Raw genomic sequence first — 26,388 nt, 5'->3', positions numbered from 1 at the left:
GCTCCATGCCAGAGCCCAAGGGATGGGAATTTGTTTCTTCACCCATTCATTCCAGTATAGTCTGGCGTATGAATCTGGGAATATGGTGAGAAAAGGAGGACAGTTCCTGCCTTCCTAGTACTTAATAAGCCAGTGGTGAAGAGGGAAGCATGTTTGCAAGGGGAGGAGGTACACAGTATATCTAAAAGCTCATGATCTAACAGGTGACTGCTGAGATCCTGTTTTCCTTGGCAGATAACGCTTCACGGAATTGGCTTCCTTTCTAGGGCGCTACTTCCTGCTTGACCAGGGGTTCCACTTGGGCCATTGGTTTCATGCCTGTCTACTGACTAATGATCACTAAGCCAATTTTAGCTTGTCACCTCATTTGAGGCTCACCAAAGCAGGTGGGACAAATGATCTGATGCTACACAGCCTTCCTCTGGAAACTTTTATTGTAAGAGGAGACGTTGTCCACCCAAAGGAACAAATCTTAATACTGGGATCTTACACAAGAGGATCAGGGTGTCTATTTTTAAAGTGAAGAGATGGCCACCTGGAACCTTGCCATCTTTCACATACTTACTATACCAAAGTTCTGAAGTCAGAGATGGAGCCAGTCGGGGGACAGAAGACTGTCTGGGAAAGTCCTGAAGTCTATGTCAGCAACGCTTGTCTTTCTGAAATTCAGTTTCTTTCCCCACTGTATACTGGTGCCAGTAACTATGCAAGTGTGTGTGTCTGTGAGGGTGGGGATAGACCACAATAACTAAGTCAGCATTTCTTCCAAAGCTCACAATCTAATGAGAGGGCAAACAAACATCAATGACTGTGGTTGTGGTAACAGAACTAAGTGTTATAGAAGGGGGAGAAGTCTGGATAAGCTTGAGATGATGGACTATAAATTGGTCTATGTAGCATGAACAGGGCTTTGTAAAGAGAAACAGGCATTGGTAGGAAGAACAAGCTTTTGAAAGGTGGAGCAGGCTTGGTAGGAGGAGCACAATTTCTAATGAGAAGGGGTGTTATGGTGCTGAGATTTGTAAGAGGAGTTGCACTTTGTAACGAGGCATGCGGGCTTTGTAGGAGGCACAGGGATTTAGGAGGAGCAGGGCTTTTCTAGAAGGAATAGAGCTTTGTAAGGAGGAGTGGGCTTTGTAGGAAGAGTAGGGCTTTTAAATAAGAAACAGGGTTTGTATGATGGGTGGGGCTTTGCAAGGAGAGGCTGGGCTTTGTAGGAGAGCAGGGCTGTATAAGTAGGAGCAGGTCTTTGTGAAGAGGAGCACATATTTATAAGGAGAAACAGTGCTTATAGCAGCATCAGGACTTTGTAAGGAGGAGCAGGGATCTGTAGGAAGGGCAAAGCTCTATAGGGAGAAGTAGGGCTCTGTAAAGGAGCAGGATTTGTAGGTGGATTGGGGCTTTGAAGGAAGAGCAGGACTTTGTAAAGAGGAGTTGGACTTTGAAGAAGCGGGGATTTCTAGGAGCAACAGGACATTGGAAAAAGAAGCTCTCTTTAAAAAGGAGGACTTTGTAAGTAAGAGCAGGGTTTGCAGGAGGAGCAGGGCTTTGTAAGGATAAAGTGGAATTTGTAGGAGTGGTGCTTTGTGAGGAGGAACAGTGCTTTGTAGGAGAAACAGGACATTGTTAGGAGGAGCAGGGCTTCTTAAGGATAAGTTGGGATTATTGAAGAAGTAGGACTTTGTAAGGATGAGCAGGGCTCTGTCTGAGGAAAAGTGATTTGTAGTAGGAGGAATGCTTTGTATGAAGAACATTGCTTTGCAGGAGAAGCAGGGCTTTGTAGGGGAAGCAAAGCTGTTTAAGGAAGATCAGGGCTTATAGGAGGAGCAGAACTTCACAGGAAGAGTAGGGTTTGCTGAAGGAGCAGGACTTTATATGACAGCAAAGTCGTGAAGGAGGAAAAGGCCTTTGTAAGGAGAAAGAGGCCTTTGTGAGGAAGAAGAGGTATCTGTAGAAACAAGTTTTGTAAAATGGAGCAGGGCTTTGTAGGAGCAGCAGGCTCTGTAGAGAGGAGCAGGGCACTGTAAGAAGGAACAGGACTTTGTAGGAGGAGCAAGACTTCCAAGGTTTCCTTGGGAGGACTAGAGATTCTTTGGAGGAGCTGGGATTCCTAAGAAGAGCAGGGTTTGTAGGAGGAGCAGGATAAAGATAAGCAGAGCTTTTGAGGAGGAGCAAGGCACTATATACAGAAACAGGGCTTGTAGGAGGAGCAGGGCTTCCTAAGAGGATCAAAAGTTCTTTGCAGGAACAGGTCTTTTCAGGGAGGAGAGGCTTTTGTAGTGGAGGTGCTTCCTGAGGAGCAGTTGGGCTTTGAAGAGGGAGCAGGTTCTGTAGGGATGAGTGGGGCTTTGTGAGGAGGAGCATGGCTTCTTAGAAGGAGGACTGTGTAAGGAAGGCTGGGCTTTGTAAGGAGGAACAGAGCTTTGCTGGTTTCTACTGGTAGTGATCGCTGCATATTTGTCCTCTCCAGGCATTATTCTCTATTTGATTGCTAGTGGCAAATCCTGGCACTGCAAAGTCCACGGCAAGGGTTGGGGTGCCAAGTGGGGTTGTACATGGCTTCCAGCAAAATACTACCTGCATGTTCCCCAGCCACACGAAGAGCAGAGTGACTCCCAAGCTTCTCACGCCTGGCCTGAGTGCAAGACCCCTCTTTCCCTTTCCAAACCAGTGAAAAGATAAGTGCTGAGCCTGTGTGGACAACACACTTCTAAGACCTAAGGCAACTGTGACCTCTTTTTGCAAATGTAGGATGTGGCAGACATTAGCCGGTCACAAAACTTTCCCCTTCCTCCTTGGGATGTGGCTTCACTAGGTCCTCCGGCCTTGCTTGCTGTTAGGTGAGGCCATGTTCTGGCCAGTGACATGTGATGAAAGCAATGTGTGCTACATGTTCCAGCACTTCCCATGCGCTGTCCTCCACATTCTTTCCCATTCTGCAGCAGCCTTGAAGAGAGTGGAGCTCAAATACAGAAGGAAGCCAAATTCTGCTCAGAGGAAAGCTGCTTTCCCTATCTCACTGAAGGACTGGGGTTTCTAGCTACCTCCAACGTTTCACTAACATTAAGACAAAGCTTCAGGCATCAAAATCACAATGGGGCCGAGCTAGAAACCATCACAGTGTTCCTGACATAAATGTCTTGCTTTGGCCTAATAAATTCCTGAGGCAAGTGCACATGGAAAGTATTAATAAACAAAGCTTAGCTGTCTAACTGGCTGAAGGAAACAGTCTTTCTTTCAATTCACTTCGGCCTGCCTTTGATTCCTAATTACTTTCAAAAGGTTCTTTTGGATTTGATTAATCTAACAAAACAAAAAATCCTTCAAGGGTGTGTGTGTGTATACACCTTAAGTAGTATTTGAGGGACAGTGTGCCATTTTAAAATAAACAGCTGAAGAATCCTTAGAAAATATTTATGATCTCAAATACTCAATAAATTTCAATAAAATTTGCTACAGGACTAGTACTTAAAGGAGATATTTTTAATGAAGGCTGCAATCTACAGTGACTAATATTAAAGATGACAAACAATAATAAATTATGCAATTTAATTTTTAATAACAAAGATACTGTATTTTAACATGGTGAAATATACTTGGCTAAGTCCAGATAAAAAAAAAAAAAGTATCTAGCCCAACAGTACAATTATACAGCTTTGTACAGAACATTCCATAGATCAACAGAAAATACATTTGAGCACAAAAATAAAAAATATTTAAAGAGAATCTCTAAGCAGCATTTTATTTCTGCAAAAGACATATCTTGTACTGATTAAATATCTACAAGTGCTTTTCCTTTACAAAAATACATATATTCTTAATAGACTAAGTCATTAACAATGACCTGGTAATTCTTTCACTTCAATTTGAATGATTTATAAGCTAAATCTTACAACCACAAAAAGGTTTTTATTTGTATTAAGATGTTACCACTTTTGACAAAAAGCTTAAAATATTTTATATTTCAAAGGAAAATTAGCAACATAACTTTACAATATATTCTATGATATTTTGATTGTGAGGGCTACTCTATTTAAAACTGATGATCTCTGTTGTGTTGCTCAGATGCAGGAAAGCAGCAGAACCCTGGTACTCCCCAAACAAGCTCCTGTCGTGGACCACAGCTTCATAAGGACACTTAGGCCCCCACCCCCATTCTAAAAAATACAACAAAAGAAAACCAAACAATGCTAGGCTGATCCCATTACATTTTTAATGTGTAGAACTCCTGCTCCAGTTGACTGATGTGCAGAGGATGGATAAATAAATTTGTTGACTATCTCTCCATCACCCAGAAATATTTAATCTTCATTTGCACTAGATTAGTTTCTTATTCCATGAAGCTCCATAAGATGGAAGAAAACTAGATTCAGTATTTAACATATCTGTTTCACTTGATTCTAGATTTAAAATTATTAAAATTAAAAATCTCTGAAAAATCAGTCTCAGTTTGGAATTATAGAAAAAGGGGCATAGCGAGTATACAGACACATTTGAATGAGCATTTAAAATAATTATTTTTAATTTTATAACTTTCTGAAAGGAAGTGCTCAAGCATTTTAATTTTATTTGAAAATAAAAAGAAAGCAAGTAAACATTATTTATGAAAACTGTATTATACTAGGAAGAGAATTACTTAAATTATTGGAAAAACATCACTGCAATAAAAACTATTGAACACTGTATTGTACATTTAAGTACATTTGAATGAACTTTCAGTCTGATATTTTCCGTCAAAATGCTACTCAACTAGGTTTGTCAGGTAAATCCAGAAACAGTTATTGTGTGCCTTGAAAGGGTTTGAGTCTCTGGTGTATTTAATATTTTTCACTTTTTCATAAACCAGATCTAGCAGACATGTTCCTTATTTCTACCCAAACTGTAGGAATATATATTACAAAATATTGATAATTGCATTTCAAGTTTTGTGTTTCTAATCCAGAAAATTAAAGTTATGGCAAACTCATTCATTTTTGAAGTTCCTACTACCAACCAATATCTTATTAGTATAAAGCTTAGCTTTCTGGAAAATTCCTTATGATAAACCAGAGTATGTAATAGAGTGTGCATCCATTTTCACCCTATCCAAGGAGTTTTACCTAGTGACCTATCAGAAAGACTCCATAAGATGAGTTTTACCTTTAAGGTAGCCCATAGCATGAGTTCCCAAGGAGAAATGGTACAAGGGGGATATGGAACTTCCTCTTGATGTACATGCTTGTTCTGTGACCCATTTTGTCAAAGTTGGCTGTATGGCTAAATTCTAATAACAATAAACTAAGTGCTGAGAAACAAGACCAAGAGTTGCATTTTTTTTGGAGATGGAGACTCGCTGTGTCACCCAGGCTGGAGTGCAGTGGTGTAATTGCCACTCACTGCAACCTCCACCTCCTGGGTTCAAGAGATTCTCCTGCCTCAGCCTCCCATGTAGCTGGGATTACAGGCACGTGCCACCACACCTGGCTAATTTTTGTATTTTCAGTAGAGACGGGGTTTCACCATGTTGACCAGCTGGTCTCGAACTCCTGACCTCAAGTGATCCACCTGCCTTGGCCTCCCAAAGTGCTGGGATTACAGGCATGAGCCACTGTGCCCGGCCTAGAGTTGCTTTTTAAGGGGAAAAAAACCACAGGCCCTTATGAAATATTTTGAATATACAGAAAGCACTTACTTATATAAATCCCACAGAATGAAGTCTTTTCTATACAAGTAAGTGTGTTGGCACTTTTACCAAAGTCTGCCTTTAATAAAATTTCTCATATTATGAAGAATACAGGAGCTAAATCTAAGCTTAATTTTAGTTAACACTGCCTCCATGAAATAAAAAGCCTCTCAAATTAAAAATCTGAACTTTCTTTTCAAAGTATGTATTTCTCTCACTTTTCATGCAGAGGAAGGCTATTTGTTGTGTTTACCTCTTTCTCATCTTTGAGGATTCACTAAGATCTGTTAGATGATGCTGAAAAACAATGAACATATTTGAAAGGAAGTGTGTTCTGATTATTGCAAGAAAAGCCTGCATTTGACTGATCTCACCAAGAAAATTCAGTTTAAAGCCTTTCTTTGGTGATATTTTAGCAATTAATCAAGGTTATTGCCTAACTATATAAAATTAAATTGCAATCTAAAAATTTCCAACCTCCAAACTGTTAAAACCGTCTCTTCAACATGGTTATTAATTTACTGTAAAATGTCTTTGGTGATATCTATATTCTTATGAAAATCTTCCAAAAAAATTAACTTACAAGAGCCTATTTAGATATGAAACCATTCATAAGAGACAGGTACAGATAACTCAAACTTTATGCAGTAAATTTAAAACAGAAATGCACTTTAGTAATGAGGCACTTTCTCTTAAATATTTCAGTAAAGCTAAACAGTTCACAATATTATATAACATACTTTTTTTCCTTAAAGAATCAGTTTAAATTTAGATTACATTTGAGTGTGTAATGTAGTTGAGCAAAGTCATTACGTTTATAAAATGTGGCACATTACTATGGGATAGATGTTTAATGTATAAAGAAATAATATACTCCTCTAAGAGTAGTTAAAAGGCATTACCCAAGTTACCTGTACTCCAGACTGAGTATTACCTCATCAATGAGCATTTTAGTTTATTTTTTCATACTTTGTAAAGCTGTTTTGCTAATCTAGAGAAAAGGCCATACATATTTTGATTTCTCTATTAACTGATGTGATTACTTCAATTAAAGTAATGTTTATAAACCACAGTCATTCTTTATATCTAAGTTCCCTTGACCCTTTTATACTTATAATTTCTAAGGCAGATAAAAGAGATAACAAAATCTTTTATGGAAGTAAAGGTCTTTCAGTTTATTGCTTAAGAAACAACAGATTAAAGAAAACTTTTAGTTTTAGTCTCTGATGTTACAGATTCAGATGATTCCTATAGGTTATTTATATAAAGAATTCATTTTATCATTTTATAAGCACCCTAAATTTATAAAGCTAACCACAAAAGTTGCCTGTACATTTTTTCTATACCTAGTTTCTTGCAAATTCTACAATCTGACTTAAGGGATAATTAACGGGGAATACAGTGTATTACTAGACATGAAAGTAGTCCTATCCTTAGAAAGCTGTAGTCGAATATACCACAATAAGTCAGTTGAAGAAATCTGTGATTCTAGTAGTAATACCATATCACTTAGGACCATCAAAAAAATGTGTACCTTTCTCCAAACGACAACTGATGCTTTTCTTTATGTAAGCTTTTCACATGTTTTGGCACATATTCCATTGCATTTCAATAAAAATGTTAATGCATTATCAGTAAATAAAAGAATTCTATATAAAACTATTCTCAGTTTCATAATTGCTTCCTATATATTTCCTTGGAAAATAGTGAAATTACATATGACAAGGCAACCAGCCAAATTTAAAGAGATTTTGTAGATAAAATTCATTTATGACCATTAAGTTTTGGCTGGGGGGCCAAAACATCCCAAAGTCTCACTTGTGATTTTTAAAATGCACTCTTAATTCATTTTGAGTTAATTAAAATTCTATTTGCAAAACACTATTTTAATCGCTGACCTAGGTGTGACAAATTTATAATCATTTGTAAAAGTTCTTAGGGATGTCTGGGAACAGTTTCACAGCATAGAAAAATAATTTCTGTAGCTAGATAGTAAATTCAGTTTTTTCAGCCATTTATAGTTAATGAAAATCTGCCTTTTAAATTCTGCTTGTGAGCCATTCCAAGAACAAAAACAATGTAACAAAACAAAGTTAAAGTATTGCCATAACCTTTTTCACCAAAGTTGGAACAACAACAGAAAAATGTAATAGACTTTTTGACTCAAAAAAAGAGAGAAGGAACAGATAATTATGAAGTTTCAGCCTTTTACATAGTGAAATATATTAAGATTTAGCTGTACTTTGTATGTTTGCTAGAGTTGTACAATATCTTATTTCTAAGAATCATTTTGAAATTCAGAAGGCATTGATTTCTGATACATTTTACTGGAAAATGTGACACATTTACCACATGTGCAGTATAAAAACTAAGTGTGTGTAACACACAGATTGTGCTTGTCATATTTCTCAAATATTTTTCCTAACTTTCAAGATTTTTTCCTAAGTTTCAAAGGTTAGCTTGTTTGTTTCAAAGCAATTTCCAAGTAAGGTTTTTGAAAACTGTAAATATTAAAAGATTTAAAATGACAGTTTTCATATAATTTAAGGTAACAAGACTTTCTTTGACTTGCAGACTAATCCTAAAACGAATGGAAGACTTAACAAAACTGCAAAATACAAGACATTTTGTATTTCTGATCTTAATGAACTCATGTATAAAATAATAATCTTCTCATTTCCCCAATTACTACAGGATTTAAAATAAAATACCCTTAACCTATTAATTTTGGTTAGCATAGTTCTATACTGCATTTATTCTATTTTATGCACATAGTTTGGAAATGTGAAAGGTAACTAACAGTTTTAATCTACAACTGTTTTGAGACTTTTGAAATCCATAAAATAGCTAATGTTATGTGCTCTAAAAATCCTAATATTTAAAATTGTCATAACCCTCTGCATGCCACAGTGACATATACCTAAGGCCAACTTAAAAAGAGAAATAATGCACTCATTAAATAACAGCAACAATGTAATGATACATGAAATGGGCTATACAATGACGTTTCATGAAGCAGCACCTGCTTGTCATAAGGCATTATGAAAGAAGATTAACCTTACTTACACATTAATTTTATCAGAAGTAAATGTGATCAGCTGCCAACATTTTGAATGGTTGGGAATCTAACTTCAGTTCAAGAGGTCACATACATTTTCAATCTGGAGGGCTAACATGCCTTCCTTGTGCAATTGGTAGACTACACGGACAGATGCTTAGAATGTCTACAATTATGTTGTGCTCTAATGTTACAGAATAATTGGAATTCTTGGCAAAAGGACTTGCACACTCAAGAATGAACTTTTTTTCACACAAAAAGCTTACCAAGAACAAGACAGTGGCTCAAAAACCACTTTTCTAAATATATTTCCATACAAAATAATTTCAAGATATAATTATTAGTTTCTTGTACAGTACGCTATTTAAACAAGAATAAAAGAGTAAGTATGTGAAAACTGCAACACCACAAAAATTGAGCCGTTTTACTAGTGTAATTAAACATTAGAACAATCTTGGAACAGGCAAGCAAAATATTCAGAAGGGTGAATCATGGCGGCACAGCTAACTGATTTTTACCATGACTTGCACACTTTGAGACAACACAAATACCTTATGCAGATGGTTCAGTAGCAGAATGGCACTTGGTTTGCTCCTAATAGAAACAACATGAATGCAACTGACAATTTAGAGATAGACAATGGCCTTATTTGCATGCTGAAAATCTGGTTGTGTTCCTCTAGTCCACACACCGTTAACTGTGCAATCTGTTGACGAGTAAACAAATAGTGCAGGATTCATCTCAGTGAGGTCTGGGCCCCTTGGTCTAACCGAAATCAATTCTTGGTCGATATTGCAATACCATAGGGTATGACTACAAAATAAAGACAGATAATAAATAAGACTGTATTTGGATAAAAACAATACAGTTTATATACGAAAGATTTTAAGAATTCAGAGTTATCATTTACAGTATTTCCTGGTACTAGTGATTACAACAGTTAAAATTTGAGTTACCATTAAAACTCTATTTCTTTTGATTGCCATTATTTTTCTAGAATCAGTCAAGTTTTCAATAATATGCAGCAGAGGTCAAGTTCAAAGGCCTACAGACATCATACAGGTTGTATATATGACTAGTGCTAGCACAACACTTAAGAGAGGCAAGAACTGGGAAGGACTGAAAGTTACACACCCTGCTTATAGGCATTCAGTTAGTAACCCTAGGAGGCGAACAAGACAAATCAGCAGCCTGGATTCCACTAAAGCTTAGGCTGGTGAGAGCCCACTAAATCACAAATCAACAAAGAGACCCCCTCTGCTAGGAACCTGTAAAACTGGAGTAGTGTTCACAAATCATATTTCTTACAAGTTTGAAACATTTTTTAAATTTAAAATTTATTTTAATGATCCTTTAAAAATATTGAAAAAGTAGCTGATTGTTACATGAAACATTTAGGTCACTACCTCCTTTCAACAGTTGATACTAATAAACATTTGGATTTGACTATTACATAAAATCACTGAATGGTTCATATTGTTTTTCATGTCACTATGTAGAAAAGGTATCATATATCTGGCTATCACACAGAACTAGAGAGGAAACAGCTTCTTTGGGATAAAGGCATATGGCATATGCCACGCTACCTCTGTGTTTGTTTTTACCCTGTACCATATCTTATAGAACCAAAACATCAGTGGTTTTCCTTTTCTTAAAGCTGCAGATACCCCCTCTTAAAATGAAATTTGAGGAGCTACTTTTATGGAATCAAGAAGGGGCTGAGATGGTCACTGACTAATGTTTCTCCATCTTGGTATACATGAATATAAAAATACGGTATAGAGAACTTTGTATTCTTTCATATAGATAAAAGGGCTAGACTGAGATTTAACAATCCTGAAAATGACCATTTCAGTGCTTACTATAGCTACGCTACACACTGGGAAGACTCAATGTTAGAATCTGTAACCATTCAGCTCAGGATGGAACTAGAGGGCAGGAATACAAATGCCCTAGGTCTTGCTCTCCCAGGTGAAGTACAGCAGATGCTACTACAGCTGTCTAAGGGCTGGAGTAAAAGTCTCAGACAATCTCTCAGGGTTTCCAAGGTCTAAAACTTCTAAAACTGTTCTGGTTTTACTTGTTTTTATTTTAAACTTTATTTAGTTCCCCCTGCATCAGAATACCTGGGAGGGAGCAAGACACAGATTATCTCCATTTTACTAAACTCTGGATGTTTCTGAAGCCCAGCGAGATTCTGAGACGACCAATATCCTTTCCATTCTACCTCACCCAACCCACAGCTTGCCCTTCACTATACTAACTGCTCTAGTTTTGCGTTTGATTCCTGATTCTATTGAATCTGCACACTTTCTGCAAATACATAAGCCACTCATTTTAGAATGCATTCATCATATATGGAAGTATCCATTAATTCTACTAGGGATAAAGGTACAGAGGGAAGTAAAATGGCTTGACTGGCAATGCTTGGGATTTTCTCAGTTTCAGGCTGAAAATGATTTTGTTTTCTCCTCCAAGTAGCCATTTGTTGTGTGTTCTATAAGAACATATGAAGTTTAATAATTTTATTGAAATGTGTCACAACACTGAAAATTGTAAAGATATATTTTAAGTTCTATTTGTGTTTTGGTTTGTTTTCTGAAATAAAATGGCACCACACTAACAATAATCAAATATGGCTTATAATTACCTCTTAGTGTTAAGTGACTGCACTAAATAGACCTGCGTTTCAGTTTCTAGTCCTCAAGGCTCATTATGTAATAAAAATAAAGAACAGATACTTTCAGAGAATACATTTCAAATAATTTTAGAAAATGATAAAACTGTCTTTGATGTACTTTTTTCCTTAAAGAATGAATTATTTTTGTCAAAACTTGTTTTTAGTGTAGATTTGGAAAATACAGAATGGTATCAAGAAAAAAAGGAAAAATATTTAAATCCTACCATCCAAAGATAACTACCATAATAATTTTAGTGTATATTCCTCCACTCATTTTATCTACATTCGTTTTTTTTTTCAAAACTGGAATCATGCTAAACATATTATTTAGTATTATTTAAATTTTTTTTTTTTTTTTTTTTTGAGACGGAGTCTCGCTCTGTCGCCCAGGCTGGAGTGCAGTGGTGCAATCTCGGCTCACTGCAAGCTCCGCCTCCCGGGTTCACGCCATTCTCCTGCCTCAGCCTCCCGAGTAGCTGGGACTACAGGCGCCCGCCACTGCGCCCGGCTAATTTTTTGTATTTTTAGTAGAGATGGGGTTTCACCGTGGTCTCGATCTCCTGACCTCGTGATCCGCCCACCTCGGCCTCCCAAAGTGCTGGGATTACAGGCGTGAGCCACTGCGCCCGGCCTTATTTAAATTTTTTATCTATTTAGCAATTCCACAAACCTATTTCCATACCATTTGGTACGGTGCTAAATAATTTTTAACAGCTGTATATTATGCTGTTATAGAAATGAACTGTGAGTTATCAGTAAGTCTCCTTTTGCTGTACATTTGAGTTTAGTCCTTTTTTCCTTTGCTATTATAACTTAATCTTAACCCACTGATCTATTTCTTTTGCCCCAGGATAGATTCCTAAAAGTAGAACTGCTAGTTCAAACAGCATACATATTTTAAAGAGCTTTTTGATAAACACTTTTACACTGGTCTTCAAGAAGGTAGTTCTGGCTGGGCGCAGTGGCTCACGCCTGTAATTCCAGCACTTTGGGAGGCCAAGGCGGGCAGATCACGAGGTCAAGAGATCAAGAACATCCTGGCCAACATGGTGAAACCCCGCCTCTACTAAAAATACAAAAAAAAAAAAAAAAAAAAAAATTAGCCGGGCATGGTGGCGCATGCCTGTAATCCCAGCTACTAAGGAGGCTGAGGCAGGAGAATCACTTGAACCTGGGAGATGGAGGCTGCAGTGAGCCAAGATTGCACCACTGCATTCCAGCCTGGCAACAGAGCAAGATTCCATCTCAAAAAAAAAAAAATAAAATGTAGTTTTATTTTTCTACATTTTTAAAAAAAATTTGAATGCCCATTCCTCTATAGCCTCATCAATAATGAGTACTATCTTTCCCCACCTCTTAATTTGGCAATTTAATAAGCATAAGATAGTATTTTTTTTCATTTCTTGACTGCTAAGAAAGTTATTTTTATATGTTTATTAGCCCATTGTGTTTCCTTCTTGTGTATCTTGCCTGATCATGTCCTTTGCTCATTTTTATGAAAAGCTGAGCTTTTTCTTACATATTTGTAGGAATTCTTTATGTATTAATAACATTAAACCTTTTTCTATCATATATTGCAAATATATTTTATGATATTTTTGCCATGTGCTTTTAATATTAATAGTCAATTCAATTTTTTTAGGTACAATGTGAAAGGCCATCCCCACTCTGAGATCAGTTCTTCAACTATATTTTCTTCTTGATCTTTTATAGTATCATTTAAAATATTTACCATTTTAAGCCATCATAAACCTATACTGATATAAAATGTGAGGTAGAATTGAATTCCCCACCCAGTCTCAGTATAATTAATTAAAAATAAGCCCTACTAGATCTGCACTGTCATGCTCCAGCCCCACTGGCCTCCTTGCAATTCTCAAATAACCAGACATAATCAATTCTCAGGGCCTTTGCAGTGTGTTGCCTCAGGCTTCAGTGCTCTACCTCAGATATTCACATAGCAACGTCTCTCAATTTCTTTTGATCAACAATCCACCACCTCAAAGAGGGCCTCTCTTGGCTATCTTATCAAAACTATTCTATTTATCTATTTTACTTTTTCTTCTAACACTATAAATTTTAACCTGTTTATTTTTTGTCTGTTACCATCATTAGTGTAAGTTCTATGAAAGAAAAGATTTGTATTCATTTTTACTTCTGTAACCTCAAAGGCCTAGAAGACTGCCCAATGCATAATACTCAATAGATATTTGTTAAATTAATCATTTTACTGCATTAATTTGAAATACCCTCTTTATAGACTCATACATACTAGGGTCTGTTGCTGAGCTATTCTTTTTATTCATATGTCTTATGTTTAAGGCGAGACCTTATTTTAATTACTTCAGCTTTAAAATATGTTTTAGTATGTGGTAGTACACATTCCCTCTCATTACTCTTTGTAAAAACATGACTGATAGAAGCACCTGCTGATATTTCCTTATGAGCTTTAGAATGACTGACTTTGTCAAGTTAAACAAAGATCTGGTAAAAGTGTGTTTGGAATTACATTTAACTTTATAATTTAATTGTGGGGTGAACTGGCATCTCTATAACATGTAATGTACTATTACATATATATATATACATACACAGATTAATAAGGAGATGAGAAGAGAAAGAGAGGGGAAGAGGAGGCAAAAAATGTGGCAAAATGTTAATTGATGAATCTAGGTAATCATAAAGAATATTCCTTTGTATAATTATTTCAATTTTCTGTTGTTTTGAAAAATTTTTCAATAGGAAAACATCAGTACTTCACATTGAATTTTATCAAACACCTTTTCAGTATCTACTGATGATTTTTAACCTAGAGTATATATGTATAAAATATATAAAATGTATAAAATATTTTATATTATACACTATATAATATACACTATATTATACACTATTATAATACACTGTATTAGTGTATTATTTATCATCTACTTATATTCAAAATCAGATTTGGTACCAGTTTTCTAATTGTGGGTTCTCTGTCAGTTTTTGCTATTAAGAATGGCAAAGTGGAAGGATTCCACCTTTTCTAATGATTAACAATAGATACAGCATAGGAATGACATATTCCTTGAAAATTAGAGAGAATTCAGAACATAAAACCATTTAGTTATCCTTTCAGGAAGTTAAGGGTGCATCCTATTAGCTACAAGTTCAATTTCCTTACAGGACTATTAATGAAGACTATTAATGAGCCATTAATGAGGTGTTGAAGGAAGAAGAGGAAATTCGTATGGATTTAGAAATTTGGTCTCACTCCAGTTTTTCTCTAATACTTTGGATCACGGTTTAAGGACATCTTCATTTGTAAGGAAATACATAGGCATCAATACCAAGAGTAAAAGCAGAAAGCCACATATTGCACAGGTTATAGCTACAGGCAGTGTTATCGTTACAATTCAGCATTCCCAAATCAGCCATGAGGCTAAAGCAGCTGAAACATCTATACACCTCGGATATACACAAATCTCACCAGCTCAGTTAAATTATTTACCCCAGACCCTTATCTGCATAAAGAGAAGAATGATCTTTCTCCCTCAGACTTGGCCTTCAGAGATGTTAAATTTACTTACTAGATTGCTGAAAAGCTAGGACTTAAAGAGTATGTATCAAAAAGCACACATTTTAATGAAGGCATGAGAATTCCCATATCATAGCACTGACAAAAGGCTGAAGAAAATTCTAGATAAACTGCTAATTAAACATTTTCAATTAGCAATTTCAAGTGATTCTTTTAATGCTTAACATACATTCATTTGTCCCAACTCCAAAACTGTAACACTGGAGGTAAGTATGCCAGTTAAGTTTGTTATATAATTACAATTATCCTTTCTCCCTGGCTCCAAGGAAATAAAGATGAAGACTCATTTAATTATTGAAATAAAAGAACGATGGATTTTATTATTTTATTATTTGTTTGTCTGAGACAGAGTCTTGCTCTGTCACCCAGGCTGGAGTGCAGTGGCACAATCTCAGTTCACTGCAACCTCCATTTCCTGGGCTCAAGCGACCCTCCCGCCTCAACCTCCTTAGTAGCTGAGACTACAGGGGTGTGCCACCACACCCAGCTAATTTTTGTATTTTTTGTAGAGATAGGGTTTCACCATGTTGTCAAGGCTGGTCTCAAACTCCTGGACTCAAGAGATCTGCCCGCCTCAGCCTCCCAAAATGCTGAGATTACAGAGGTGAGCCACCGTGTCTGGCCTAAAAAATAAATTTTTTTTGTCTTGCTATATTGCCCAGACTGGTCTCAAACTCCTGGCCTCAAGCAATCCTACATCCTCAGCCTCCCAAAGCACTGGGATTACAGGCATGAGCCACCATGCCTGGCCTAACAATGGATATTTTAAAGAAATGGTATGATTAATTCACAGGGTTAAGGCTGATCATCAATCACATCTGTACCCAACAATAATCTTTACTATACCCTTGTCTGTTTCCCAAATTTTTAAAATGTATCTTTATCAGATAAACTTTCCTCAGACACATGTTCAACTTTTCTTAGTGCATTACTAAATTAGCTCACTATCATTTTTAAAGAGGTAACTCAAGTAAAGTACTAGGGAAGGGCTAATAAGCAAGCTCATAATTAGAATCAGCTGTTGCTGTTATTTAGCTTCGCCTAATTTGGCATTTTATATTTCACTTGTGGTTGAATGATTCACTGAAAAATAACATTCATACAAAGAAAGTAACGTCTCAAAATCCAATATGGAGTAGAGATTTCTCAAGGACTGAAAGTAGTAATTATTAAAAATTCCTGATTCATAAGTAATAGCCTTAACATTTCTAATTTTTTAGTTCAGTAAAATTAAATAGATAATTCAGGAGAACTAAAATAACGGGAAATCTTGGGTATATAAGTTGAAAAGATAAGTTTTTGTAGCTCCAGTAACAGTTTTACAAAGTTAAATGTCTTAGGAATTGAGTTTGGGATGAATGTGCTCACCGCCATGGTGTCATGATGGTCATATGTACAGTCGTGAGTGCCTCTTACCTGATACAAAGGGCCATCCTGAGAGCAGACTTGCGAAGCTGAGCAGTTCAGACACCGAAACTGCGGAGGAGATGAACTCATCAGATAAGAGGCATCCACAACTGGACACATATTTAAAATTGATTATTTAAAATAGTTTAACGTCAAACACAAGAGTCAACATGATTAATGGTAAATAAACACTTTCCAAAAAAATGGTGGTTGTTTTTGAAAAAAAGATTTTAATAACTTAGTAACTGGTAAAATTTAGCTTGAAGTAATTTTAGTATCTAGATGAGTTTTGTTTAATATTCTGCAAATGCAAAAATGGTGGCCTCTCCTTTCCATATCCTTTACAAATACTATTTCCTGGGAAAATCTCACTTCTTGCATACACGAGGGACATCCTCTTTCTTCCATCCCTTCCTCTGATCACTGTCTCCTAGATCTCTTCTTCAACTTCCCCTGAAAGTAATACTGTTCAAGGAAATCAGAGCTCTGGGAGGGACGTGGAACTCTGCTCAACCTGTAAGGCATCTATTTTCTGTTTTATAGTAGGTTCCTTATGTTGCTTTATATTGCTGATTATATTAGCATTAGATTATATATATATATTAGATTATATATATATATATATATATATAGCATTAGATCTATATTTTAGTCACATTTGTGGTCTTAATAGCTAAGGCCCAGAACTGGCATATATCAGCCATCAGATGTTTTATGAGTAAAGCAATGAGTGAACACACTTTAAAACTATTGAGTAGATTCATTTGTAAACCTACTACTTTAAAACAGTTTATTCACATTAAAAAAAATCATTCCCAAATCCTAATTCTTAAATACTATGCTAAACTCTTATTAAATGTAATTTTAATTGTAATTGGACTACAAAACATAAAATGTATAGTTTAAAATTATGCATATATGAATTCAACATTGCATACTTTTCAAAATGGAAAAAATTAAATACATAAAAAATATAAGGCACAAATTAACCAGGATATTTCTAACATAGCAAAGTAGGTTTTTAAAAGATATACTTTGAAAGATTTAAATAAGCATTGATTAAAACAAATATATTTGTAGCCTTTTAAATAAAATTTAAGGAATTTTCTATTTTCCCGAAATACTTTAGTAATTTTTTTCTCTAGCAGTCAGTCCTTGATTTTAGGTACAGTGTGCATCAACATGCTGTAAGGCGGGCTCAGCTCAGCTCTCTTTTAGCAACCTTCTCCTTTCTCTCCAAAGAGTCCCGAAGCTCTGGTCCATCAGACTTTGCATAACATTGAAAATTCTAAACAGGGTCAACAAGAGTAAGCTGGAAAGTGGCAATTTCACTAAGTGATTCTTTTTTTTTTTTTTCTATTGATCTCTTTGGTATCAGTCAAGATGTATATACTTGCTTTTCTTACAATTGCCTACTAATGCAAATAAAGCAAAGGAAGACAAGCATGGTGTAGTAACTTTAGGTGCTGGACTGGCAGAGGTTGCTGGAAGAGATAAAACTAAATCAGGATGAGCTGGGAAAAGGGGGCTGTACTGAGAACTACCCAAGAAAAGGTGAGCAGGAAGAACGTGAGTACACGATGAAAGCTAAGGCTGGATAGAGATATTGACAATAAGCTCTCAGGGATGAAACTAAGTGAAGGAGAAGAGAATTATAATAATAATAAATGTTAATACGCATAAGCTATTAATAAAATAACATTTATCATGTCAGACACTCTGCTAAACACTTCAGTATATAATATTTCATTAATTCTTAGTTTTACCCAAATTTGAAAGAATCAAGAAACTGAGGCAAAACTAGGAAGCAGGACACAATTGGAATAGCTGTAACACATAACAGCAAAAGATTCATATTAAGAACACATAAAGAGATTATAGAAGTCATTAACAAAAAGACAAACATGATGAAAAAGAACCAAGGGAATGAATATGATAGGTAAGTTCACAGAAGAAATATAAAATAGATGATATGCAGTGTTGGGGAGAATGTCAGAAAACGGGCACTCTCATTCATTATTGGTATGATTATAAATTTCAAATAATATCCACTAAAACCTTTTCAGAGGACAATTCGTATCTATCAAAATTTAAAACATGCATACTCTGCTGAAAATCTACTTCTAAGAATCTAGCCAATGGATACGCTTGCATATGTGTAGTAGGTACTGGAACACCTTGCTTGTAATGTCAAAAAATTTGAAAAAAATCTAAATGTCCATCAAAGGGGTGTGTTAATCAAATTATGCTACAGCCACAAAAGTATTATTATTAATGTATTAAAAATTGTTTCAAAGTTTACTGATTCTGCACAGGACACATTATCAAATTTTAAATAAGTTGTAAAACAATACATATGATTCCATTTATGTTTCAAAAAATGTGATGACCCCTGGGTATGAATATTGTGAAGAAAGTCCAAGTATTAGATGGATGACAGATCAGATGATATGACATAAGTCCCTTCCAAACTGAGATCTGATTCTGTAATTCTGCATCCTCAATTTATAGATGTGGAAACTACAGGGAAAGTCAGTAGTCACAGATCACATCTCCTGAAACACTATTACTCAAAGGATGGTCCAAAGATCAGATGCATTAGCATCTCCTGGGAGTTTGCTGGAAATACAGTATCTTGAGTCTTATTCCCAGACCTACTGAGTCAGAATCTGTATTTTACCAAGATCCTGAGATGATCTGAATTTGCATTAAAGATCAAGAAGCATTTTTTTTTCCTTTTTTCTCCCACTAATAAGAAAAAGATTAATGCCAAGCTTGAGTATAGAAACTTGAGGTGGCAATACTGATATGAACTGAAAAAATTTTAAGAGCTAAGTCTGACCAGCTGTTTGCTTTGATTCCTAAAGATAAAAATCTTTCAAAAATGCATCACAATGGAGACAAGGGTCTAGAGACGGCAGGGACCATAGAAAACAGGCTTAGCCTGAAGTGGAACTACCCCAAGACAAAGGAGAGCAATGGCACAGAATATGTATGGTGCAGGTGAAATACTCCACTATACTTGAGAAATTGAGGCAAAATCAATTATCCTGAGATTCTTCCTAAGAGGCTAGAAGCAGAGCAAGATAAAGGGGTAATCTGAATATGGAGTACCCTTGTCAGAGATGAAAGACTCCACGGGGCAGAGAGTGGTATCCAATATGAGGAGGAAAGAAAATGACAGATCTACTCACAGTGTGTAGAATAGATGAGGAGACATCCCATAGTACCAAATAGAATAAAAAACCCGCAAAGATGCCAATTCCAGCCAAATCAATCTAGAAATATAACCCAATGCCAGTCGCAATCCTATTCTAAAGCTCATTTGGAAGAATAAATGGGTAAAACTAGTCAACACAATTTTCAAAAGAATAATTGGGGATTTTTCCCTAATAGGTACTAATACACATCATAAAGCAACCTAGAAGGCCCAACTATTTGCCTTATAAAACATGTTTAAACTTCATCCAAATTTATCCCAAAGAAAGTAGACAACTGGAGGCTTTTAGATAGGGGTGTTAATGTGGCCAGATCTTTATAAAAGGTAGATGATGTGTAATGCTGGTACAGAGTAACACCTGCTCACAAGAACAAAACAATGTCTAGGAACACACACACACACACATATGCACACACACACATATACACACATACACACAGACATGGTGACATCTCAAAACAATAAGGTTAAATATGGATTATTCAATATTCAATACATTGTATTTGATTTAAAAACAATTTGAAATAAATTAGAATCTTAACCTTGTGTTTTTGTATAAATAAATTAATCTTGGGTAGCTTAAAATGTTTAATACAAAAAAGCAATAGAAACAAGTAAAAGAACCACATAGTGGTCATTAGTTTAGGAAATAAGCTGACTCCAGCCCAAGGCAGAGCTAGTTAGCCAATAGGTAGACTAATAAGATCTCTTCAGACATCCTGGCATCTTGCTGGCAGCGGATGATTAAATAAGAAGGGATGTGATCACAATAATATGCTACAGGAGCTTAATCAAGAAATGATTGTTTTAGTGATACTGCTGCATTCGTCCATGTCACTCAACTGTCAGAATTCATCTATTAATATTATAATAATTTGTAATTGGAAGCTGAACAAAAATTGAAAATTTAACAGAAAAAAAGGAAGCTGAGATTCAGATAAATAAAAATTATCTGTAGGATATATTTTGCATAACCATTACCTTGTAAAAGATAACATTTTCATTCAATTTATTCTTTGAACAAGTATTGATTGAGTATATATGCTGGGCACTGCCCTAGGTGCTGGAGATTTAGCAGTGAACAAACAAAAATCCCTGTCCTCAGATTATATTTTACTTGGAGGACAAACAATAAACATAAATAAGAGGCATAATATGCTGGAGGTGGTATGAAATACTATGGAAAACAATAAGGCATGACAAGGGAGTACGAATGCCATCGGGAGAGGGGGTTGTAGTTTTAGAGGAGGTCAGAGGCCTCACTGAGAAGGTGAGGTAGAAGCAAAATTATTTAAGTGAAGGCGGTAAAGGAAACGAGGTAGGTGGATACCAGGGGAGGTGAGGGCAAGTGGGGTGTGGTTGAGAAAACAGGCCAGTGTGGCTGGAGTGCTGTGAGGCCAGGGAGACAGAATAAACGAGGAGACAGAGTATCTGGGGAAGACGTATGGGGGCCACATATGTAGGTCTCTAGAAAGATTCTGAATTTTACCTAAATTAAACATTATTGGAGGAATCAGAGAACGGAGTGGGCATGTTCTAACCTGTCTTAAGAGGATCACACTGGCTGCTGTGTGAGGTGAAGATAGAGGTGGGACAAGGGTGGTGGCACAGAGCCTTGTTAGGAGAATGGCGATGGTGGGTTGGACTAGTAGTGAAGTGGATGTAGTGAGACATAGCTGGATTCTGAATGTATATTTTGATGGTGAAGGTTACAGAATTTGCTAAGAAAGGATGGATGAAAGAAAAAGGCAGCAATCAGTGCTGACATCAGGGATTTTGGTCTGAGCAACTGGAAAAATGGAGCTACCAATCTTAGAACTATTGATGTTGTGATGACTGAGGGTGAAACAGGTTTGGAGAAGGAAAGCAACTAAAAAACAGGTTTGTCACACCAAGAAATGAAATGGGCTAATATATTACTTTACTGTTGCACTAAATGTAAAAGGTAGTAATTTTTCTGTTTATTGGTTTAGTTTCCACCTGAATTATGAACCATAGCTACTGAACCACTTTTTGAACTTTTATTAAAATATGCCTTAAACAACCAAAAAATTTAAACTATTCACAAATATGTAATCAGAAATGTAATTACAGTAAGGACTGATTTAAATCATAGTCTCTTACTAAAAATGTCTATAAATCAGCTCTTTCATACTTTGACATTAAAATAATGGCAGCTGGGGCAACTTTGGGAGGAGTTCTTGTAAAGAACAAGTGAGCCACTTGTAGAGGTCGTGCAGTGGATGACCACTTACATCTCTTTAACCTTAAGGCAAGTCTATTCATCACGATGATTTCAGTCACTAAAACACACTGCAATGCCCGCTAAACTATCAAAGAAAGCTGAAGTTACATTCAACACAATATTATGTGTAATATCATAATATCCATTCCTCAAGAGTATTGGGTAAGAAAGAATTTACTACCTGTGCAATCTGTACCTGGTACCTGGAACATTTTGGTTGTAAGGATTAACTGAGGGTGATTGATGTATGTACAATCATTTAAAACATTATAAAATGTTACAGAAAGGCAGGTTGTTAATTTACCAAATACAAAGGTAGTTAGATCTTTAAAAATATGAGCCACAAACATGTATGATGAGTTCTTCAAGGGCACACACTATTTGGTGGCTGGTGTTAAAATGTAATTTTTTCTTCCTGCTGCTAGCGAAAGCGTTCAGTCTCACAGAGAAGGCTTTAACCAGGGCTTTTACTACATCTCAAGCAGGAAAAAAACTTCTGATTTACAAATGTAGGTGCTTCATTTATTATTATATAATATCAAGACATTTCTTCTGCAAAAGAGCCAAATATCTTACCCATAAGACAATGAGTTTTTGAGGCTTGTTTTATAATAATTCCACAAATGTTTACATTCAATATAAATATGTTTTGGAAATATGGTAACATGGCAACCCTCATTATATCTGGATTCTTATTTCTTATTCTTGTGTGAGGTCAAATTTCTTAATTTTGTGTTTTTTTATGATTTACATTTTCATGAGAAAATATAATAAATCTAGTTTACAGAATAAATTACACAGAATATGGCATATTGCATCATAAACACAGAATCTTAATGTCCAAAAGATAATCTTAGATGTTATCTACTCCAACCTTATAGCCAATCTTAATTCATATTTATTTATGCACTCAGATTATGAAGATAATTTCTGATAGCATTACTGCTATATTCCTTAGTGTCATATATGAGTCCTACAATCCCTAGTACCTCAAATTTGCCTAATATCTCATGCTTGAACCTAAGTTATAGTTACTACTATAGAACTTAGTGGAACCTAAGTTACTACTGTATTCCTTAGTTTGATATCTCAGTCTCATATATCAGTCCTACAGAATTAACCAGAATCAAAGACATAGTTCAAAATACAAAATTCACCTTTTGGGTTTTTTGGGTTTTCTTTGGTTTTCTCCTTTGAATCATTTCTCCCACACGCTTAGGGCCTAAGGCACAATAATCTAATTCTGGCATCAGAAAGCACTGCAAACTCACTTACCCTTAAGTCCGAGTTTATATTTTCAACGAAAAGGAGGTACCTGAAAGAAGATTATTTAGATTCTACCCTATGTGTCCCCTCTACCACAACCAAAAATAAACACCCTTATCAACCATTAATCATATTAGGGGAGAACTTAAGTTTCCCCCACTCCCATTCCATATACATAAATGTTCCAACAACTTATTGGGTTTAAAAAATATGTCATTTTCTCTGTCTTGGTTAGTAGAGTCCTGAACATATTTAGATAGGGTTTTAATCTCACTTTAAATCTAATACAATCACATCTACCACAGACCTTGATTTTATACATAGGACCAATTATCAGAGTGCTAGGAGAAACAGTAGCAAGAAAAACCAGTTTCTTCTCCTTCCCAAGCTAGTTAGTCTTTTTTAGTTTCTAATATTGTTAAATTTGAGTAACATAATGGTATATAACTAAATAAACACATAGGTAAATATAAAAGCAATTTACGTTTTCGCCTCTTAGTCGCCATCTTGTCATGTAGATGAATTCCATAGTATGATCCTTCCCCATAATTTCACCATTGCACAGCACATCCAACTTTAAAAAGAATCATTATAGATCTATTAACATAATGTTGAATTCAAAAGTATTTTGCATATTTTTTGAAATTTCAAAAAATATTCAAATAGTTGGAACAAAAGTATTATCCATTATTTTAAATAGGAGGCATTTATTCTCCTAAAGCATTAACAATTTGGATATGTAACTTACATACTGTTACTATGCTGTATACTATATACAAGATACTGTTTATCTTGTCCCATATACCTGTATCTCAAGTTCATGCACATAATTTACAAATGCAATGTAACCCTTCTTAGTCCAAATCTCTGTCATGTCTCTTAGAGGTTTAAGGCATAGTTCTGTGACTGCCCCTTTCTGAACAAGAACCTGCAGAAACCTCACAGTTCCTCTCAGCTCCTTTGGCTTCTCAATTCCTCTCTCAGAATTCTTTCACCTTCCTGAGATTTGAAGGGGTTACTATCTTCTTATTAGTTTGGGGTTGAAGAGGGAAATTAATGAATGTGGATACAGTGATTTATGGGGCCTTAAAGGTATATGAGAATTTTCAGTAATTACCAATAGCTAATTTGATACAAAAGTCACGACTATGCCACAGGTCTGTGTCTCTTAGGGCTGTCTGGCTTCTCTGGTTTGCCTGGTCGGTGATTTGCACAATACTTACAGGATCCTCTTCCCACTTTGCACAAAGCTTCAAAAAAGCGTACTTATCAACGTTAAGTTTTGCTCCAAGTTGCAAGAACCGAACAACCCCTAAATCTTTAAGAAGGCTACAGGAACTGTGGCTATAATTCACTAATTCAAGAAAGCATAATTAAGCAAATGTTTATCATCGATCCCTATAAATAATATAACATTTTAGTTCTCTAGCTATTAAAAACAAACTGGAAAGATTTCATTTGAAGTGTGGGAGGGGAAGAAGAATGAGTTTTAAATAATTCTGCATCCGGCTAGACAGAGACTACAGTTTTGAACTTTAAGATGAGTATAGTTTCAGTTAATTGTATTAGACATGTGAAGCAAAATTATTGATTTTTTGATGATTTATGATGACTTATACAGACCTCAAAATGTTTTTCAGGCATCATTTTATTAACTTTTGAAAGAATAAAGGAGATAATTTCATTTTTCTTTATCTTTTTTGTAAATTAATTCATAAGCAAAGTAAAGGGTCTCACTTAGGATGCATTTTGCTAATCAGGTATACTGCATCTGTTAATGTTGTTTAATAACTAAACTATCTTGCCCCAGTTAGCAATGCTGTTACAAAAGCTTCAGCTGTCAGGTATTTCATTAAATAATCCCCCTGCATGCTAGGCAGCAAAATAAGGGGGGAACTGAAAAAGATTCCCAAAAGTCACAGGAAAAGTCCTTTGCATTGGGATACATAAGCAGGTGTCAGCGTACTGAATCTCTCCCCCTTCCATCTTTGTTTATAGCGAAATATATAAATGCCAGAAGTAAGACTATGTAAGAGTAACAGTTCTCTTAGTAATAACAGCTTTCTAAAAATTAGAAAATGTTAACTCAATGAATCAGACTTAAAAGGAAATAAAACCGTACATGGTATTTTGCGTGAAGAAAATAAAGTGCAAACCAAATCATAAAAACAATTTATTGTCTATTTTTCACTGTAGTTGTATCCATACATTGTTACTATCATTTATTTTTACCAAGTACATTGGGCTTTATAGTTAACTTCCATAATTTTTCCTAATACAAACGTTGATGTCTCTAGAATTTTAAAAAATATTTGTAGAACCATACCATAATAACAATTTCCAACCCATAGACTAGTCATCTGAGACAAATTTTCAAATAAGCTCAGGATCAGCGGCTTCCTCAAAACATGGACATAATGCCTATCAATGTCTATCACATTTTATTTCTCCTATGATGACTCTTCATGATATTCATATTACTGCAGATAAGCCAGAAAAACTATGCTGCCTTTTCTTTGATGTCTTTGTTTATATAGGAAACTAGTCCTGGTCTTTAATTTTCTTTTCTTTTCTTTTTTTGAGATGGAGTCTCACTCTGTCGCCCAGGCTGGAGTGCAGTGGCATGATCTCGGGTCACTGCAACCTCCGCCTCCCAGGTTCAAGTAAGTGATTCTTGCCTTGTCCTCCTGAGTAGCTGAGATTACAGGCACCCGCCATCACACCCGGCTAATTTTTACATTTTTAGAACACACAGGGTTTTACCATGTTGGCCAGGTTGGTCTCAAAACTCCTGACCTTGAGTGACCCCACTAGCCTCAGCCTCCCCAAGTGCTGGGATTACAGGCATAAGCCACCACGCCTGGCCTGGTCTTTAATTTTCTAGATGCTACTATCAGAACTCGAAAGGGAAGAAGGGGAAATTAATGAGTTGTAAGATCATCATTTAGGCAGGTGAGAAATGATATTTCCTTACTATGTTTTAGTCATAACTCTAGGATTAAAAACATTCTCTAAACGTGGAACACATAAAAAGCTATGCTGTGATCAATATCAGGGCAGTTTACCTCTTCTGTAAATAAACTGGTAAATTACATCTATGCAGCTATAATATGTTGGTTATATCTAGTGCTAAACAAAACCACTTCTGCATTTCACGGAAATGTGATTACTTATGAAACTCCTTGTGATAAAAAGACAATGTTTTACATTCTGAAGAAGTCTATAAAGAATTGGTAATAATGGATCTCAAAGATCTCAGATAAAAAATGA

General features: G+C 35.7%; 1 protein-coding gene across 10 annotated transcripts in view; it reads right to left on the bottom strand.

Annotated features, from left to right (window-relative positions):
- Positions 1-3,462: 3,462 nt before the first annotated feature.
- The window catches only part of PCGF5 (polycomb group ring finger 5), a 123,119-nt gene continuing 100,193 nt past the window's right edge, over positions 3,463-26,388 (bottom strand). For 6 of the 10 annotated variants that reach the window (XM_055352467.2, XM_063710316.1, XM_031015343.3 and 3 more), the window contains 3 exons: positions 23,603-23,692; positions 16,397-16,456; positions 3,463-9,533 (listed from right to left, as the gene is read on the bottom strand). In XM_055352467.2, coding sequence (XP_055208442.1) covers positions 9,486-9,533; positions 16,397-16,456; positions 23,603-23,692 — 198 coding nt within the window. In that variant the 3' untranslated portion in view covers positions 3,463-9,485. The remainder of the gene's footprint in view (positions 9,534-16,396; positions 16,457-23,602; positions 23,693-26,388) is intronic. The other 4 variants (XM_055352469.2, XM_063710317.1, XM_031015344.3 and 1 more) reach the window with 1 other exon arrangement.

Source organism: Gorilla gorilla, chromosome 8, assembly GCF_029281585.2.
Source record: "Gorilla gorilla gorilla isolate KB3781 chromosome 8, NHGRI_mGorGor1-v2.1_pri, whole genome shotgun sequence".
NCBI lineage: Eukaryota > Metazoa > Chordata > Mammalia > Primates > Hominidae > Gorilla > Gorilla gorilla.
The sequence above is the reverse complement of the archived record's forward strand: the minus strand, read 5'-3'. Positions and strand labels throughout refer to the sequence as shown.